The following is a 13,681-nucleotide window of genomic DNA, read 5'->3' as shown; positions in this document are numbered from 1 at the left end:
TAGTCTCGAGGGACCAATTTCAATACTTGTAATAATAATTATAATCCATTATTCTACAGGTGGCGTAAGCTTGGACATTAATGGATTGGTCGTTAACCTTGTTATCACAAGAAATGATCTCAACCGTATCAAGCAAATTGAGAACTTGCTAGTTAGCTCCGAAACATCGTACCTCAGTTTCACATCGGATTTGATCGCTGACATGAATCGCAATCCCGTTGTTGCCATACCAACAACAATTGCCATCGGTGTTACAACATATATGAATGATACGTCAAATCCGCAAATTACTGGTTTCGATTTGGATATGGATCGCGGTATTCTCTCAGTATACTTCTTGGAAACTATCAACGTATTTTCAGTAAACTACTCATGCTTTTCGCTTCAAGCTAGTTTCTCAGGCCCACCGAATCTCATACTAACAGGGGGTGCTCTGTTAATGCCGTACCAACCAGGTGAACTATCGTTTAGTGGTAGCAGTAGTGGATCTGGATCTGGAAGTGGTAGTGGTAATGGTAATGGTGGAAGTAACAGAACCGGAGTACCTGCGCATATGATCACATCAGAAATTGCCTCGGGTCAATTTATTGATGATTTTGTTATACTAACGAACGAGGAAGCACAACGAGATACGACAGCTATTTTCATCAATATCACACTGAGCGATCTGAACGCAATCAAGGCTCTCCAGATAGGCGAGAATGAAATGACATCATGGCTAGTAGTGGAATCGTGTGCTATCAGAGATCAGAGTGACTTGGCCGTAGTTCCGAGGAAGAGTGGAGTGAATGCTTTGGGAGTACGAGCATACGTACCTGACACCACCACTCCTCAACTACAAGAGTTCGATCTTGATATGAACCTTGGTCTACTGACACTCAGATTCTCCGAAACGGTTGTCGGGGCAACGCTAGACGTGGCTACGATTACGCTTCAAGCAGTTGCAAATTCAAACCTCAATTCAACTCTAATGCATACCATAGATTTCAACAGCTATCTCCCCGGTGTGGATTATGCCTCAGGCCTTAGCCCTGTACTAACTGTGCAGCTGAAAATATTGGACATCAACGAAATTAAACGTCTAACTTTACTAGCTACCTCAATAAATAATACGTACATTTCCATCGGCATGACAACGATTGATGACACAAAGGGAAATCCCGTGGTAGCCATTTCACGCTCGAATGCACTGCCTATTACAAACTACACAAGTGATACTACTAATCCTACATTCATCAGTTTTGATCTCGATCTAGACAGGAATATTTTAACACTCACTTTCGATGAAACTGTCAGCGGATCATCGCTACGGGAGACGGAGATTATATTGCAACAGTTTCAAGCTAGTTTCCCTGGTGATGAATTTTATCAGCTCGTTGGCAGTCGCCATGACGACTACGAGGATACAATTATCAGAATATATCTTTCTTTCGAGGACAGCAATGATCTGAAGCAGATGCTTAATTTAGCCACACGCCCTCGAAACACGTGGATTGTCTTCTCCGAGCTTTTGATAACTGATACAAATTCCAATCCAGTGGTCCCCGTTCCAAACGATGCCCAGATCTACAATCGTGTGATAAACTTTGTACCAGATATGACTCCACCCCAACTGACCAGCTTCAGTCTCAATATAACATCATCGACACTCTTTCTAACTTTCTCGAAGACTGTTAGCGTGGGAACAATCAATTTACCGTCATTGGTTATACAGAATTCCGCAGATTCCCTGATAGTATACCACAGGCTGACTAACGAGAATGTGCTTAGTACTGACATTGATAGTGCGTTTATCGATATTCAATTGTCTTTGAACGATTTGAACAATATCAAACGATTTCGGGAACTAGCCACAAACCGAAACAACACTTTCGTTTCTCTAACAAATGATTTTATCGAAGACACGAATGAAATTTCAATAACTACAATTAATACCACGAATGCTTTGCAAGTAACTGCTCTAATTGATGACTTTACTCAACCGGAACTCGGTTATTTCGACCTTGATCTCACAGCTGAACTTTTAGTTCTCGTATTCACGGAGACAGTGGACGTTACTGTCATGGATTTCCAGCAGATTACAATCCAACAGGATGCTATTTTGACCGAGACAACAGAGAGCTATACGCTAACAGGAGGTGTGGTTGTTGTTGAAAATCGCTATGACGCAACCGTAACTATCAATCTAACTGATGTTGATCTGAACGCTATCAAGGCTCTCTTCAACCTTGCTATAGATCCGGAATCTACTTACATATCTTTCCCAAGTTCTCTAGTGATTGATTTGAACTATAATCCTGTGGTGGCCATCGCAACCTCTCAAGCACGACAAGTACGAGTGTACAGCGTTGACTCCACTTCACCTGTCCTAACCGACTTCGAGTTGAGCCTGGACTCTGAGACCCTCACTCTGTATTTCAGCGAGGTTATTAATATCGATACCTTCGACCTATCGAATGTGATTATCCAAGGATCCAGTTCTGTACAACCTCCACCATTCGTACAACTTACCACTGGTGATTATATGACAGTCAACGACACTTCCATCTCTGTGTCCCTATCAAGATTCGATCTGAACAATCTGAAGCGTAACACTGAGGTAGCAGTGAGCTTGGCAGATACAAACATCGTTTTTGCTGCTCCAATTATACAAGATACGAATGGCAATTTCATAACTCTCATACCCAGCGATATGCCATTGCAGGCTCAGAATTTCACTGATGATTCACTTCCACCGATTTTAGAGAGTTTCGATCTTGACTTAAATACTGGCACACTCACACTATCATTCAACGAGACTGTTGATATACAGACTCTAGATCTCTCGTCTCTGACCTTTCAGTCCGGACCCAATGGGTCAATTTTGAATGAATCTGTCTACACGCTAAACGGAGGTGATATTGTCACGGCAATTAACGAACCTGTGATTGTTATCGATCTATCCATAGCTGATTTGAACGAGATCAAACGAATAAGCGTGTGTACATCACCATTTGATTGTTTCCTGTCGTTTCCAATGGATACAATTCGTGATATGACTCAACTGCTGATTGACGCTATACCAAGCACCAGTGCAATGCCTGTAACCAACTATACCTTCGATACTACCCCACCACGACTTGTTGATTTTATCGAGATTGATCTAAACAACGGTACAATTACACTGGAGTTTGATGAAACTGTTAACGTCAACAGTATCGATTTCGCTGGTGTCGTTCTGCAAAATTTCTTCCGTGAAGCAGAATCAGTTTTCACTCTAGTGGGAAGTTTCTCTCTATCAGACAACGGTACTCTAGTAGTCGTGACGTTATCTCCTGAGGGCATTATTGCACTCAAGGAAAACGATCGCGTGTGTTCTGGAATCAACAATTGCTGGATACAAGTACTAATGAATTCCATACAAGACATGAATGGGAATGGAATTATGCAATTTTCCGATACGGACGTTCTATTTGTGCAGAATTTTATCGATGACAACGAACGACCAGTTCTTCTCATGTACTCGCTAGACATGAACGAAGGTATACTAGAGTTTACCTTTAATGAACCCGTACGGCCCACCACCCTCAACCCACTGGGGATATATATCCAGCCGAGTGCAAACTCCTCCCAATTTGTGCAGCTGTCTCGGGATTCGAGCACACCCAGCGGCAACAGCCCAGTAATCATTATCAATCTATCATTTGACGATTTATCGCGGCTCAAAGCAACGGAATTTGCTAAATCTATCAACGACACATATTTGAGAATAAATGCGTTTGCAGTCAGTGATATAGCCGTACGACAACCCAACCAAGTGGTACCGATAACCAATGGCAACGCATTGCAAGCAGCAGTGTATATTGCAGACGTAACTCCACCACAGCTGGCATCGTTCACGCTAGACCTATCAGAAGAGCTGCTTTTGCTGACTTTTAATGAACCGATTAGACCCTCCACCCTGGATGTAACACAAGTATCCCTACAATCCTCCGGGGTAAATTTTGGAGACTTGATTGTCATAGAACTAACGAGTGGAACAGTGGCGGGAGAGATGGTATTCGATGGAGTTTTCACTTTCAGTATTGAGATAAATCGCCAGCAAATCATGATGCTGAAACTGAATGAAGACATAGGAACTGGAACTGACAACACTTTTATTACTCTAACCGCTAGCACACTTACGGATATGGCCGGCAACTATGTTATGCCTATTCTTCCAGATTCTGCACTGCCTATTTCTGAAGTTATACCAGATGTCAGTCAAGCTACTCTCGATACTTTCACTTTTGATATGAACAGTGGAGAACTGGCACTCACTTTCACCGATGTGGTTGTCCCGGCAACGCTTCGTCCCATGTCTATACGAATCCAAGATCAGAGTTTGGCCAACACGTATGTAACGCTCACTGCTGGCAGCATCTCAAATAGCCCGGAGGGTTATGTTGTCATAGTAAATATATCAGTTGCCGATTTGAATGCAATCAAGTACGATACAGACCTTGCTACAGATTTAAACAACACCTATGTTATTGTGCGAGGCGATGCAGTGAGAGATCTGCAGAATAGCGATACAGTACCTATTACTGATGGAAACGGAAGAATGGCCTCAGGCTATGTACCCGATATGAATGCACCTGTATTGCAGGGATTTTCCCTGGATTTGAATACCGGAGAGTTGACGTTGGATTTCTCCGAAACTGTGAATGTGGATAGTCTAGATGTTGCAGGTATTATTCTGCAAAATACACCAGCTGCTAATCTTTCGGATCTTATGTATTTTGCATTGTCTGCTGAAGATGGTTATCCAATGGGATCTGTATCTTTCAGCGATAATAGCTCATTAATTATCATCAGTTTAGGATCCCGTGATCTAAACGAGCTGAAACGATTGGCCGATTTAGGTACAGCAACGAGCAACACATACATCTCCATCAGCAGTCAGACTATTATAGACATGGTATCCATTGGTAACTCGGAGACACTACCTGAAAATGCAATCGCAGTTCTTTCCGATCCTATCCCAGACATTACCCTCCCAGAACTCGTTATTTTCTCGCTGGATATGACGGAAGGTAGGTTGTACTTGACATTCTCTGAGACTGTTAATGCCTCTTCTCTAAACGTCAATGGAGTAATTGTACAGAACACCAGCAACAGTTTCCGTGACAGAGTTCAGCTAAGGTCAAATCGCGGCTCCAGGACAGTAAGCAAAGATGGTATAGTGATAAGATTAGACATCGGGAGAGATGATTTGAATGATATGAAGCGGAACAGATACCTTGCCACTTCTAACACTGATACTTATCTCTTCTTGGAGGATTTCGTCATAGCCGACATGTCAGGAAATTTGAATGTGCCGATTTACAACCCCAATGCCCTCCAGGCATCCAATTTCACTCAAGACAATGCTAATCCATTCCTATTATCGTTTGATCTGGATCTTAATCTCGGACAACTTCTGCTAACATTCGATGAAACCATAGAGACGTCTTCGCTAATGGTAGCAGAGATTCTTCTACAGAACGTGATGGACATCACAGCCACTGAGCTATTGATCAGCGGCAGTGGTAGTGGAAGTGGATCTGGTTCGGGCAGAATTGCTCCTGTTACCATAGCAATTGACATACAAATGCGGCAGCTAGTTGCAGGCACACCACCTCTGTACAGTCTGACATTATCTGGAGATGACCCGATAGTGATCGTGACGCTGGGAGAGTATGATTTGAACGAGATTAAACGATTACCTAACCTTGCTACGAGCGTCAACAACACGTATGTTAGTTTCAGTTTCAATACTGCTATTGATATGAACGAGAATTATGTTGTGAGTGTGTCCTCGATGGAAGGAGTCATGGCAACGCAGCTTACGTTAGATACCACACCACCTACTCTGAGAAGATTTGATCTGGATATGAATTTGGGACAAATTTCTTTCACTTTCGATGAGACCGTTGATTCTCAAAGTTTGAATGCCACGTTGATAGTTCTCCAAGATGCAATAAACCCGTCCATCACTTACCAACTAACTGATGGTACAGTGATAACAGAAGACTCCACCATCGTCGTTCTGCAAGTAACAAACTTTGACTTGAATTCTATCAAGCAGATTACCAACATCGCCACTGGAAGAAGCAATTCATATTTGAGGCTGCTATCAGAAGCTGTTTCTGATACGAGCAGTGTTTCTATAGAAGCAAGCGAAACGTTCCAAGTATCAAACGTTACAATGGACGTTACTTCCCCCAACTTGGTGTCTTTCGATCTGGACATGAATGCGACCGAACTAGCCCTGGTATTTGATGAAACTGTCAACACTACTTCTCTAAATGTGCAAGGCATCTTGCTGCAAGAATTCAATGATACCCTAGGGGAATATTACGTACTGACCTCAGGAAGTTTTACAAATGATCCAGACGCTACTACACTCACTATCGTACTGTCTAGAGAAGATGCAAATGAGATCAAGAGAATGACATCGCTAGCCATCGATGATACCAGTGTGTATATTAGTATACAGAGTTTAACAATTGCAGATATGAACAGAAATGCAGTAAATATAATTCCATCAACAAAAGCTCTTCCTGTGTCTCTGTACACTGTTGATGAGACAAGACCTAACTTGGAGCAGTTTCATCTGGACCTAGACTCCAACCAACTCATCCTCACTTTTGACGAGACAGTGAATGTTAACACGCTACTATCAGCTGGTTTAACAATCCACAATGAAATGACTGTCAATACATCCCAGTACAGTGTGAGACTAACTGGAGGTTCAATATTGAACACAGACAACAGTCATATTGTATACAGTCGATTCATACTCGATGATGTCAACTATATAAAACTGATCCCTGAATTTGGAACTACCATCAACAACACCTACCTCACAATCAACGACTTCTCCATTATTGATCTTAGTTTCCTAAATCCCAATGGATTAGTCGGAACAACACTGCAAGCCTTGGACATAATCCAAGATCAAGTTACTCCAGTTCTCAACAGGTTCATGGTGGATTTAAATCTCGGAGAGTTGGTCCTGTTTTTCAACGAGCCTGTGAATTCGAGCACATTCGATGCCTCAGGGCTGACTGTGCAGAACGCACAACGGTCACGAACAGGTATAGTCTTGTCAACCAGCTACACTTCTTCTGGGAATGGAGAGATTATATTAATTACTCTGTCCGATGATGACTTAAACGAGATCAAAAGAATTGATTCTCTCCTTGTGAGTGAAGAAACATCTTACATCACCATCACTCCGAATATTATTCAGGACATGAACGGAAATCTCGCTTACCCGATAATCAATGGATTTGCATTAATGGCTAATGGTTATATCGAGGATGCTAATCGACCTGCTATCACTAGGTATAGTGTTGACATGGATACTGGTGATGTCATTCTGTTTTTTTCCGAAACTGTTAATGCGTCGAGTTTTGATTGCACCCAGTTGACCTTTGCTTCGAGTGATACCTGTAATAATAGCTACACGCTGACTGGTTGCTATGTCGATACAACAAACGCATCTTTCGACAGCATTGATGTGGGAACGAGTGGTTCAGGTAGCGGAGACTTTGGTAGTGCAATGAAATGGATGACTCAGTTCCACTACTCCACTTATATCCCGTTCTCTCTCACACTGCAAGATTTGAACGCTATTAAAGCTCTGGACATTGCTCGATCACCTTCAACAACGTATCTCTCTTACACCAACGAGACTATTCTTGATCAAAACGATCGCCCCCTTCTCATGAGGAACTGTACGACCATGGGACAACCTATCGAGTTAAGTCTGTACACTCCTGACATGACATCACCAGAAATAGTAAGCTACAATGTATCAATCGATGCTGGAACAATTATTATCTCCTTTACTGAGACTGTAAGGACGTCCACTCTACAAGTTAATCAGCTGATGCTACATAATAATGTTCCCAATGCTACACAATCTCATGCCCTGGGGCTAGACGTTCGCACGCGATCATTTGATGGTCCAACTGATATAGTAACTATCTACTTAGCTCCTGACGATCTGAATCGAATAAAATTCTTGCATGAACTTGCCGTTTCCCAGGAGACCACTTTCCTAGCTGCCACTACAATGGCCGTTGCAGATACCAAAGGAAACCCGTTGGTAGCCATCGATGCTAATTCTAGCCTGGAGGTGCTTGGATTTGAAGCGGATGGAACACCTCCAGTGTTGTTAATCTATGTGCTGGATCTCAATTTAGGGCGTATCTCGTTTACTTTTGATGAGACTGTTAATATAAGTACGCTTGATTTCTCCCAGCTAACCATTCAAGCAGTGAGAGATTTGGGCATATTTGAAACCAGTACTGGACTGAACACAACTAATACTACTGATTCCAGCGGCAGTGACACTGGTATCGATTTGTCACCGTATGAAGATTGTGATATTGTATTTTATCAACTAACCAATGGTTCTCTAGTTTCTATGAGGAATAATATACAGCTGACGTTTGCGCTAACTCTCGACGATCTGAACAATTTGAAACGTGAACCTTGTTTAGCTGTATCCAGTGACTCCTCCTACTTAAGCTTTGAATCAAGCTCCATCGAAGATATCAACAGAAATGGAATTGATGTTATCCCAAGAAACGATTCGTTTATGACAACTAATTTTATTATGGATGTTACTAATCCATCGTTGCTCCGATTTGACCTCAACCTGACCTCTGAAATACTAACTCTGTATTTTGACGAGACGGTGAATGCATCTAGTCTAGATCCGGCCCAGATAACGCTTGTAATGAACATGGTGATGGTTGTTTCAGATAACATAACTGTCGTTAACAGCACTTATGACCCAGTGAATATGACCTTCATTAATACCACTTCGTTCGAATATTTTGAATACGAAACCACTGTTTCAAATTATACTCTAATCGGTGGAAATGTGTTGTTGGAAAATGACCCCGTGCTGTACCTAACTATCTCGCTGGAAGATCTCAATAATATCAAAGCTATTACGAACTTGGCTACAAACAATGTTACAACATTTATCAGTATCACGAATCTCACTGTACAAGATATGAACAATAATTATGTGAATGGAATTTCAGAGTTTGATTCCCTCAGGGTAAACACATTCACTGAAGATATGACACCTCCGATACTAGTTGCATTCGATCTCAATTTAGATACTGAAATATTGACATTGTCATTCTCGGAAACTGTGAATGTGTCATCGCTAATGTTGTCCGAAATCACTCTGTTATCTGATAGTAGTATCTCACCAAGAGAGCGATGGAGCTTGGTGGGGGGTCCGTATCCTCGGTACAGTCAGTCCACCAGTCCCAATCAACCCATTGTCATCGTACGGTTAGGATATGTGGATATCAATGAAATAAAACGATTGACTCAATTGGCAACTTCCAATGAGACCACTCACTTGTCCATCACCCCTGAGGCTGTTATAGACATGAATACGAATCAAGTGGTACCAATATCATTTGATACTGCACAACCAGTTCAAGAATATACTGAAGATACAACTCGACCAGAGCTAGTACGATTTGACCTCGATCTAAACATTGGTCTGCTGACTCTAGAGTTCACTGAGACTGTTAATGCATCTTCCCTGCAACTGGGACAGCTGTTGATTCAGAGTGACTCCAGTTCTCCAGGCAGCTATCTATTCATCTACAACAGTACCGTCTCACCCGCAGATAGTCCCTTCCTGTATGTTGAGTTCGGATTTAACATTATGAACGAGCTAAAACTATTCGATGACCTAGCTACGAGCAATAACAACACGTTCCTATCGTTCCTAAGCACATCTCTGGATGACATGAACAGTAACCAAGTAGTGGCCATTGCTAACACCTCGGCTAGATCCATTACCAACTTTACTGCTGATACCAATTGCCCTGAGCTAGAAGCCTTCGATCTTGATATGAATATCGGAGTTTTGACGCTGTCTTTCAACGAGACAGTTCGTGTATCAACTCTCAACACTGCACACATCACTCTCGTACAGTTCCCTGACACTGAAATAGGAGATCAAGGATCAGGATCTGGATCTGGATCTAGTGGTATGGGTGTGGGTACACTGGAACCAGGTTTGGACTATTACACGCTAACATCCGGTGTTGTACAGGACTTAAACTCTCATATTGTTACAATAACGCTAACACTGTTTGATCTAAACGAAATCAAGAAATTGAGAAGCCTAGCTACCTTCTCTAACAATACACACCTCCGAATAACCGAGCAGACTCTAGATGACATGTATAGCAATGATGTCGTGCCGATAGAGGAAGGAATAATGGTGACCACTTTCACGCGAGATACCACACCCCCTGATGTCGACTCGTACACTCTGGATGTAAATCGTGGCTTACTAACAATCCTCTTCACGGAAACGGTTGACACACTTACTCTGGTTATTCCAGGCACGGTAACTTTCTATAATTCCAGCAGCTTTGATGGTATCTCATACAGCCTGGTTGATAGTGTAAGCTCCTCCTACGATGGTCCGCTGATTGAGATTGTACTGAGTGCACTGGACTTTAACCAACTTAAATTTATCCGAGGATTAGCGAGTGATGGCAATAATACTTTCATATTCCTAAACAGTACAGTGCGGGATATGGTAGGAAACGTAGTCACTTCGCTGTTCAATGGTTCAAATGAAACTAGACCAGCCGATGTTGTGATAGAAGATATTACCAATCCTTCTCTGAACAGTTTCGATTTCGATTTGAATATGGGTCAGTTGTATTTAACATTCTCTGAAGTTGTTGACGAAATAATCATCACTGAATTTGTGTTCCAAAATGATTTGAATGAATCTAATACAACATCCGAGTACATTCTAACTGGCGGAGAGTTATTCGGTCCTTCTTTGTTGCCCAATGGTCCTGGCTATCCACCTATCCTAACAGTGCAACTAACAGCAACGGATCTTAACGCTATCAAGGCTCTACGAGATCTAACCATTTCCAACGTAACCACTTATCTCTCCATATCTTATCGTGCTGCAATGGACGCCGTTGGTAACAACATCACACCCATACCACAAGGGGACGCTCTACAAGTGACAACATGGCTACCAGACATATCAAGTCCTGTCCTCACCAACTTCAGCTTCAGTGCAAACTCTGGTATCCTACAGCTGATATTTGACGAAACGGTTGCCATAGATACCTTCAACAGTACACTAGTGACCTTCATCAACCCCTTCACTGAGACCAGCTATACACTGTTGTTCCATCCTCCGGAGAGAGAAGCTGTCTTGTCAATGGAGGACTCACCTCTCGTATCTCTGACACTTGCGAATGATGACTTGAATGAGCTAAAAATCTTAACCGATTTAGCATCTGAAACGAACAACACTTATATTCAGCTGCAAACTACAACTGTGCTGGATACAAGTGGGAACTTCCTGGATACGAACAATATGCCACTGCTAGCTGCTAACTTTATAGCAGATGAAACCAATCCCGAGTTAGTTGCTTTCGATCTCAATATGGATAATACAATACTCACACTATATTTCTCTGAGACTGTGAATGTCAGCTCTCTAGATATAACGGCCATTACGATTCAAGATAGCAACTCCTCTGTTTCGATCTCTTACACGTTTCTACCCAGTTCTCCCGACAACACATTCACTGTATCCCCCAATGGTCCGATAATTGTTCTAAATATTGGACAAACGGACTCTGATAATATCAAACGAATTGACGCACTTGCAATAGCTGCAGAAAACACGTTTATCAGTATCACAAACGTCACTGTTGCGGACATGGTTGATCTGCCTGTGGTTGAAATTACACCCTCCAATGCTATCAAGGCGCAAGAATTTGTTGAAGACAAAACTAATCCCATGCTATTGGATTTTGAGTTTGATTTAGACGAAGGTATACTCACTCTAACATTTGACGAGACCGTTAATATATCATCGATTGATAATACGCTGATAACGCTACAAGATCCCACGCCCACTGTAAGTCACACGCTAACGATGGGTGGGGCTATTGGTATCAACGATCCTGTTGTAACTGTTCCATTGGAATTCTTCGATCTCAACCAAATCAAGAAAATACGAACTCTTGCCACTACCGATAGCAATACTTACATTAACGTGGCCTCAGGCACAATTCTCGATATGGTGAGCAATCCTTCAGATCCAGTCATACTCCGCACTTTAAACTTTACTGACGACACGACAATGCCTCGAATTGAGAACTTTATGGTCGATTTAAACGCCAGCGTATTAATTTTGAATTTTGACGAGCCTGTTGATCGAACAACACTCATATTCCAGCAAATCACTCTTCAATCTAGTCAAGTACGTTCAAACGATGCTGACCTATATTACACCCTACTGGGGGGCACCTCTGCTAGTCCGGACGGACTGACAATTCGTATCGTGTTTAACATTCAAGATCTGAACGAGATAAAGAGACGAACTGGGCTGTTTGTAAACCAGGACACATCCTGGATCTCGTTCACCCCCACGTTGATATCGGACATGCGTGGGAATCAAGTTGTACCTGTATCTCATTTCGATGCATTGCAGGCGCTCGAGTTCCAAGCTGATGCTACGAGGCCTCATCTGGTTGAGTACCACCTGGACATGGACGCCTCCAGGCTACATCTCACATTCCTTGAAACCATTAATGCATCAAGTATCAACTTCACCTCATTCACACTGCAAGCCGACTCTCACATTATCGACGATTTCAAGCAGTACAGATTACAAGGCGGAGATTTAGAGTCGTACAATTCCAGCACTGAGATTACTATCATTATCACGCTTGACGATCTGAATGAGATTAAATCCAGAGAGATTGGAGCATCAACGGATACAACATGGCTTGTGATCGAAGCTACTGGCATCAAAGATAAGAATGGATTGGCCTTAATACCGTTAGTCAATGGCATTAATGCTTTACAAGCAAGTATGTACACTATTGATACTACCAGGCCTGTACTGGAGGCATTCAACCTTGACTTGAACACTGGGGAAATTACGTTCAGCTTCTCCGAAACTGTACGAGCTAGACATTTCAACCTAACAACTGTTACTATACTGAATGGTCCAATTGCCACAGGCAATGATAATTTGTATGTATTTTCAAACATTGGCACAAGACAAGTTAGAGATTGGCCGGTGATAACAGTTCAAATTTCAGATTTTGATTTGAACGAGCTGAAGAGTAGACCACTTCTAGCTACTGCAATAATAGACACATACCTATCTGTACGAAGCAGTACTGTATTTGACATGCAAATGAATTATCTGATACCAGTTCCGAATGGAGACGCTCTACAAGTTAATGCATTAACATCTGATACCACTCCTCCCGAACTTATTCAATTTTCGCTCGATATGGACTCTGCAAATTTGACCCTTACTTTCAGTGAGCCTGTTAACGCTAGTACGCTAATGGCTGATGGACTAACACTTCATAACCCTGCTGATGGAGTATCGTACACGCTGAGCCGTGGTTTCGTGGTTGACTGCTTCTGTACTATCGTGGTGATGAACTTGAACGATTTTGATGACAATTTATTGAAGATACGACAGTCCCTATGTACCGTAACCGCTGCCAACGATTGTGCTCTCAATATCACAGCTGGTTCAGTCTCGGATACGAGTGGCATTCCGAATATTGCATCCTCTGTATCTGCAACAAACGTTATCGCTGACGAGACTCCACCCTATTTG

At 42.3% G+C, this 13,681-nt stretch overlaps 1 protein-coding gene across 1 annotated transcript in view; it reads left to right on the top strand.

The window, feature by feature from the left end:
- The window catches only part of LOC135337897 (uncharacterized), a 49,671-nt gene that overhangs the window by 19,344 nt on the left and 16,646 nt on the right, over nt 1-13,681 (top strand). The window contains exon 4 of the mRNA XM_064533912.1: nt 60-13,681. This exon is cut by the window's right edge and continues 16,646 nt beyond it. Coding sequence (XP_064389982.1) covers nt 60-13,681 — 13,622 coding nt within the window. The remainder of the gene's footprint in view (nt 1-59) is intronic.

The sequence above is a fragment of the Halichondria panicea genome, chromosome 6 (genome assembly GCF_963675165.1).
Source record: "Halichondria panicea chromosome 6, odHalPani1.1, whole genome shotgun sequence".
NCBI lineage: Eukaryota > Metazoa > Porifera > Demospongiae > Suberitida > Halichondriidae > Halichondria > Halichondria panicea.
This window is presented reverse-complemented; position numbering and strand designations above follow the sequence as displayed.